The sequence below is a fragment of the Lepus europaeus genome, unplaced genomic scaffold (assembly GCF_033115175.1).
Source record: "Lepus europaeus isolate LE1 unplaced genomic scaffold, mLepTim1.pri SCAFFOLD_74, whole genome shotgun sequence".
In the NCBI taxonomy this organism is placed as follows: domain Eukaryota; kingdom Metazoa; phylum Chordata; class Mammalia; order Lagomorpha; family Leporidae; genus Lepus; species Lepus europaeus.
The window spans coordinates 672,989-680,984 of record NW_026909577.1 but is presented as its reverse complement, the minus strand read 5'-3'; the positions used below and the strand labels follow the sequence as shown (position 1 = coordinate 680,984).

Sequence of the window (7,996 nt, the reverse complement as noted above, 5' to 3'; positions counted from 1 at the left end):
TACATAATTCCTACATCTGACCTTAACCCTGGTGACTTACGACTTCTAGAAGTTGATAATCGAGTTGTTCTTCTAATAGAACTTCCAATCCGTATACTAATCTCTTCAGAAGATGTACTTCACTCTTGAGCTGTCCCATCTCTAGGATTAAAAACAGATGCTATCCCTGGACACCTAAATCAAGCTACCCTTATCTCAACCCGACCAGGACTTTTCTAAGGTCAATGCTCAGAAATCTGTGGTTCAAATCACAGCTTCATGCCTATTGTTCTTGAAATAGTTCCACTTACGCACTTTGAAAACTGATCCCTATCCATGATTTAGACTCATTATGAAGCTAAACTAGCACTAGCCTTTTAAGCTAGAGAATGAGAGCTAAATAACCCTCTCCATAATGGAATGCCACAACTTGATACATCTACATGACTGACTACTATTGTTGCTATGATCCTCACACTATTTGCCCTAATTCAACTTAAATTTCATAAATATTCTTATCCCATGAGCCCAGCACAAAATGAATGAAAATCTATTCTCCCCTTTTATTACCCCAACAATAGGCTTATCAATCGTAATCCTAATTATCATGTTCCCAACTCTATTATTTCCTGCCCCTACCCGACTAATTAACAACCGACTAGTCTCAGTTCAACAATGATTAGCCCAACTAATTCTAAAACAAATAATAATAATTCACTCCCCTAAAGGACGAACCTGGTCCCTAATACTGATTTCTCTAATTATATTTATTGGCTCAACTAATCTATTAGGCCTATTACCTCACTTATTCACACCAACAACCCAATTATCAATAAACCTGGGGATAGCCATTCCACTATGAGCAGGGGCCGTAATCACAGGATTTTGTTACAAAACTAAAGCATTACTAGCCCATTTTCTCCCACAAGGAACACCTGTACCCCTTATCCCCATACTAGTGATTATTGAAACAAACAGCCTATTCATTCAACCTATAGCCTTAGCTGTATGACTTACAGCCAATATTACAGCAGGGCACCTACTTATACATCTTATTGGAGGTGCAGCACTTGCTCTAATCTCAATTAGCCCAACAACAGCTCTAATTATCTTTATTATTCTTATTCTCTTAACAATCCTAGAATTTGCTGTAGCCCTAATTCAAGCCTATGTCTTCACTCTTCTTGTAAGCCTGTATCTACACGATAATACCTAATGACCCACCAAACCCACGCTTATCATATAGTCAACCCAAGTCCATGACCACTTACCAGAGCCCTATCCGCCCTACTTATAACATCAGGCTTAGCCATGTGATTTCACTTTAACACCCCCTCACTTCTCCTAATCAGTTTATTAACAAACACACTCACTATATATCAGTGATGACGAGATATTGTATGGGAAGGCACATTCAAAGGCCATGATACCCCTATTGTTCAAAAAGGCCTATGGTATGGGATAATTCTATTCATTGTTTCAGAAGTCTTCTTTGCAGGCTTCTTCTGAGCCTTCTACCACTCAAGCCTAGCCCCTACACCAGAATTAGGAGGCTGCTGACCTCCAACAGCTATTAAACCTCTTAACCCCCTTGAAGTTCCCCTGCTTAACACCTCAGTTCTCCTGGCCTCAGGAGTCTCAATTACCTGAGCTCACCATAGTTTAATAGAAGGAAACCGTAAAAATATGCAACAAGCCCTAGCCATCACCATTCTTCTAGGCATCTATTTTACTCTACTCCAAGCGTCCGAATATTATAAGACATCATTTACTATTTCAGATGGGGTCTATGGCTCAACATTTTTTTTTAAAGCACAGAAGTGCAAGGCTGAGACTCCAGAGAACCAAGGCAACAAGAGGAAAGTGGCACAGCATGAGTCTTCCAGCTGGTAAAATTCACCTGCTGGTCAGACACAATGGTTCCAACTATTTTTCTAAGATGTATTGTATTCATCATAAAGGCAAAGTGAAGTGACAGAGAGATGGAAAGACAGAGAATGAGACATTCTATGTGCTGGTTCACTCCCTAAACGGCCACAATAACTGGGACTGGGTTAAGCAGAAGCTAGGAGGCCAGGATTCTATCCTGTCTCCTGTGTAGAAGTCAGGGACCCAAGTAATTGGGTCACCTTCCATTGCTTTCCCAGGCACATTGGCATAGAGCTGGATCAGAAATGGAGCAGCCAACACTCAAAGCAATGCTCAGATGTGGGATGTCAGCATTGCAAGCATCAGCTTAATCTGCTGTGCCACAGCACCAGTCTCCAGATTCCATTTGTGAGAGAAATCTACCACCTAGACCCTCACATAAATAAGACTTTTCAACAAAATAATCTGCATGTTTGTGGGCCTAGTTTTCTGATTAGGCAAAAGAACAAGGGTTTTAATTTTTTATTTGTGCATTCACTTGCTTATTTAAGTACCAGAAATATCACTGCATATTTTACAAAACTCAGAGCACTATAATATGCTGTTATTTCTCTAGCTTTTTGAAGTGGAAATTTAGGTCACTGGTTTTCACTGTCTCCTCTTTCTAGCATACACATTTGAAGTTATAAATTTCCCTCTGAGCACTGCTCTGCTGCAATCATGTTTTCATGTAATTTTTCATTACGAAATAATGCCAACCCCACAGAAATGCACAAGAGCATCTCAGAGGACTTCTGCTGCTCTTGTCCAGCCTCCCCAGCCATTGACCCTCTGCATCTTCATCCATCGCCCCTCCCTGTCTCTGAGTGACTGTTTTTCTGCCCTTTGTGAGCTGGTTCACTTTCCTCCCCACAGTGAGGATTGGCAGGAAGCAGGCAGACAGACCTGGAACTACTCCTCTGCCTCTGGCTTTGTTCTCACCAGCCTTTTTAACAACAGTCAAATGCACCTATTCCTCTTCAGCATGGTAATGTTGATCTACCTCCTCGTCATAGCCGGCAACACCTCCATGGTCCTCCTGATCTGGGCCGATGCCCAGCTCCACACACCCATGTACTTCCTTCTCAGCCAGCTGTCCTTCCTGGACATCTTCTTTACTTCAGTCACTGTTCCCAAGATGATAGTGGGCTTCCTCTTCAGTTGGATGAGCATCTCATTTGAGGGCTTTCCATAGATACTTAGGTGGCTTCCAAAAAGGAGCGCGGTTTCCACAACTGCCGGAAAAGCGAGGCCTCACAGCAGCCATGGAACAGGAAGGCTTCCTAACACTCCTGCACTCACGTCCAAGGGGGACCTGCCGGCTTCTACGCCCGCGGGCGACACGTGTTGTCCCAGGCACCGCGCAGGCTGCGGACAAGCTGAGCAGGCTGGCCGGGGGCCTGACGAGCTCCTCCACGGCCCACAGCCGCGCTGCACGCACTGACCCCTGAGAGGCCAGCACCCGACTTCCCAGGCACCCTCTCCTCAGCGGCGCTAAGGGCGGGCAGGGAACAGGGCCGGCCTCACGAGGGCGGAGGGGAACAGCGCCCATGAGCCAGGGCTTCAAAGTCCTGCGAGCCGGCCCAGGTCTCGCAACTCAGGAAACAGCCCTTCAGGTTCTTCCGTCTCAACATTCTTTATAGCCACAGGATTCCACGGCCTCCACATAATTATCGGTTTTACTTTCCTCACAGTCTGCCTTCTACGACAACTCCACTTCCACTTTACATCAAGTCACCACTTTGGCTTCGAAGCAGCCACATGATACTGGCACTTTGTAGATGTCGTCTGACTATTCCTGTATGTATCAATTTATTGATGAGGGTCATACTCTTTTAGTATCAACTAGTACATCTGACTTCCAATCAGTTAGTTTTGGTATCAACCCAAAAAAGAGTAATCAACCTAATTTTAGTCCTACTAATTAATATAACTATTTCCCTAATCCTAGTGACCATTGCATTTTGGCTTCCTCAGTTAAATATCTACTCAGAAAAAACAACCCCCTACGAATGCGGATTTGACCCCATGGGATCAGCACGGCTCCCCTTCTCAATAAAATTTTTCTTAGTAGCGATCACATTTTTACTATTTGACCTAGAAATTGCTCTTCTTCTTCCTCTTCTATGAGCCGCACAATTCAACAATCTAAATCTAGTTCTCATTATAGCACTTATACTTATCTCAATTCTAGCCTTAGGACTAGCCTACGAATGGATCCAAAAAGGCCTAGAATGAGTGGGAATATGATAATTAGTTTAATCAAAATAAATGATTGACTCATTAGACTATGGAAAGACCATAATTATCAAAATGCCTTCAATCTATATTAATATCTTCCTAGCATTCATCTTTGCCCTCTTGGGCATGCTAGTTTACCGATCCCATTTAATGTCCTCTCTTCTATGCCTAGAAGGAATGATATTATCACTATTTATTTTAATTACACTAACAGCTCTAAATATGGACTATACACTATCCTTTATATTTCCAATTGTTCTTCTAGTATTTGCGGCCTGTGAGGCTGCAGTTGGATTAGCCTTGCTTGTCATACTTTCTAATACTTATGGTATAGATTATGTTCAAAATCTTAACCTCCTACAATGCTAAAAACTATTATCCCCACAATTATACTTATTCCCACTGTATGATGATCTAAAAATCACATAATCTGAATCAATGCAACAGTATACAGCCTACTAATCAGCTTAACTACCTTTCTTCTACTCAACCAACCAAATGATACCAATCTGAACTTCTCAACTACATTCTTCTCAGATGCCCTTTCTACCCCCCTCTTGATACTAACAGTTTGACTCCTACCCCTAATAATCTTAGCAAGTCAACATCACTTAGACAAAAATCCCTACTTCACAAGAAAACATATATCTCCCTTCTTATCTCCTTACAAATTTTTCTAGTAATAACATTTTCAGCCACAGAACTTATCTTGCTTTACATTCTATTTGAAGCAACACTAATTCCTACATTAATCATTATCACACGATGGGGCAATCAAACAGAACGACTTAATGCAGGAACTTATTTCCTATTCTATACCCTTATAGGATCACTCCCTTTATTAGTTGCCCTAATTCATCTCCAAAATTCTATAGGATCCCTTAATTTTCTCCTAACCCAATTTATCAATGAGTCCCTACTAACATCATGATCCAACTCACTAATATGACTAGCATGTATGATAGCATTTTTAGTTAAAATACCCCTCTATGGACTTCACCTCTGACTACCAAAAGCCCATGTTGAAGCTCCCATTGCAGGTTCTATAGTCCTAGCAGCTATTTACTTAAACTAGGTGGCTACAGCATAATACGTATTACAATCCTACTTAACCCAATCACAGAATATATAGCCTACCCATTCCTCATGCTCTATGAGGCATAATCATAACTAGCTCCATCTGCTTTCGACAAACAGACCTAAAGTCACTCATCACTTATTCTTCAGTAAGCCACATAGCCCTGGTAATCGTCGCAATTCTAATTCAAACTCCATGAAGTTTTATAGGAGCTACAGCACTAATAATCATGCATGGCCTTACCTCCTCCTTACTATTCTGCTTAGCCAATTCTAATTATGAAGGCATTCACAGCCGAACTATACTATTGGCTCGAGGACTACAAACCGTTCTCCCCTTAATAGCAGTGTGATGGCTACTCACCAGCCTCACCAACCTAGCCCTGCCACCGACCATTAATCTTCTAGGAGAGCTTCTCATCATCATAGCATCTTTTTCATGATCCAACCTTACCATTATCCTTATAGATACTAACGTTCTAATCACAGCACTCTACTCCCTCTACATACTATCAACCACCCAATGAGGAAAATTTACATACCATACAAACAACGTCTCCCCTACATTCACTCGAGAAAACACTCTTATAATGCTTCACCTAGCCCCTCTACTCCTTTTATCCATCAACCCTAAAATTATTTTAGGCCCAATGTTCTGTAAATATAGTTTAAAAAAACATTAGATTGTGAATCTAATAATAGAAGATTACACCTCCTTATTTACCGAGAATGCTTGCAAGAACTGCTAATTCATGCTCCCATGATTAACCTCATGGCCTTCTCAACTTTTAAAGGATAGAAGTAATCCGTTGGTCTTAGGAGCCAAAAAATTGGTGCAACTCCAAATAAAAGTAATTAATCTATTCTCCACTTCAGTAGCCGTCTCAATTATTATTCTGGTCCTCCCAATCGTGGCTTCATTCACCAACATTTTTAATGACAACAACTACCCTTATTACGTAAAAACTTCAGTATCCTATGCATTCATCATTAGTCTTATCCCAACACTAATCTTTATTGTTTCTAATCAAGAAACAATAGTATCCAACTGACAGTGAATAACAATTCATACCCTAAAGCTCACAACTAGCTTCAAACTAGATTATTTCTCTATACTATTTACCCCAATTGCACTCTTCGTAACATGATCAATTATAGAATTCTCCATATGATATATACACTCAGACCCTAAGATCAATCAATTCTTCAAGTATCTACTTATATTTCTAATTACTATACTAATTCTACTTACTGCCAATAACCTCTTCCAGTTGTTCATTGGATGAGAGGGAGTAGGAATTATATCATTTCTCCTCATCGGCTGATGCACGGTCGAACAGATGCCAATACCGCAGCCTTACAGGCAATTCTATATAACCGTATTGGAGACATTGGCTTTATTATAGCCATAGCCTGATTTGCTATCAACCTCAACACATGAGAATTTCTTTTTTTTTTTTTGTCCATTGAGCTTTTATTTGTATGCCTGTGTTACATCCCTAGAAAAAGAATCCCAGGATCTTCCCTCCTGTGTGTTTTCGTCATGCTTATTCATGGTCCATGATGCCAGCTGAGGTTGTCAGTACAATGAAACCAAACTGGCGGGACGGAAGCAGATTATTCTGCCATTTTTCTAGATCTTTCAACTGCGTGTCAAATCTGGGGCTTATCACTCCACACTTATTTAACCTGCCGGTGAGGTTCACCACGATCTTCCCAGCTCTGTGATCGTCAATGATTTCAAACTCGCCAATATAACCATGCTTCATTATCACTGTCAGAAACCTGACGATGACTTTGGAGCACAGCCTGATAAGAATCTGGCGCTTGCCTCTCTTCTCGGCATTGTTGATGCTCTTGAGAGCATCGGCCAGGACGTTCATGCGCACCATCGAGGCGGCACGGAAAGATGGCGGAAAGAGGACGGGAGGAGCGAGAGCAAGCAACACATGAGAATTTCAACAAATATTTATATCAGACAACAATATCACTATCCTCCCACTAATTGGACTAATCCTAGCTGCCACGGGTAAATCCGCACAATTTGGCCTTCACCCATGACTACCCTCAGCAATAGAAGGCCCAACTCCAGTATCAGCATTACTTCATTCAAGCACAATAGTAGTAGCCGGAGTTTTCCTTCTTATCCGGTTCCACCCCTTATTAGAAAACAATAAAATTGCCCAAACATTAATTTTATGCTTAGGAGCAATCACCACCCTGTTCACAGCCCTATGTGCTCTCACACAAAACGACATTAAGAAAATCATGGCTTTCTCTACTTTAAGTCAACTGGGGTTAATAATGGTCACAATCGGAATTAATCAACCTCACCTAGCATTCCTGCACATCTGCACCCACACTTTTTTCAAGGCTATACTCTTCTTATGCTCCGGATCAATTATTCACAGCCTTAACAACAAACAAGACATCTGAAAAATAGGAGAGCTCTACAAGAATCTTCCCTTTACATCCTCTGCCCTTACTATTGGCAGCCTAGCCCTCACTGGTATACCTTTCCTAATAAGCTTCTATTCAAAAGACCTAATCATTGAATCTGCAAATATGTCTTACACCAACGCCTGAGCCCTTATTATTACCCTCATTGCTACCTCCCTTACAGCCGTCTACAGTACACGAATCATCTTCTTCACCCTTCTAGGGCAACCTCGCTATCCAACTCTTATCATTATTAATGAGAACAACCCATCACTAATTAACTCTATTAAGCGTCTCGCACTTGGAAGCACTTTTGCAGGATTCCTAATTTCTAACCTCATTACACCAAACA

At 41.3% G+C, this 7,996-nt stretch overlaps 1 protein-coding gene across 1 annotated transcript; it reads right to left on the bottom strand.

Moving 5' to 3' along the window:
* Positions 1 to 6,671: 6,671 nt before the first annotated feature.
* LOC133755691 (small ribosomal subunit protein uS8-like) lies at positions 6,672 to 7,127 on the bottom strand. Its single transcript, XM_062185719.1, has one exon. It carries the CDS (start codon positions 7,095 to 7,097, stop codon positions 6,753 to 6,755), a length of 345 nt encoding a protein of 114 aa, XP_062041703.1. The 5' UTR covers positions 7,098 to 7,127; the 3' UTR covers positions 6,672 to 6,752.
* Positions 7,128 to 7,996: the final 869 nt, after the last annotated feature.

Coding starts and splice junctions, on each gene's coding strand:
- LOC133755691 (XM_062185719.1), bottom strand. CDS start 7,097: ATGGTGCGCATGAACGTCCTGGCCGATGCTCTCAAGAGCATCAACAAT.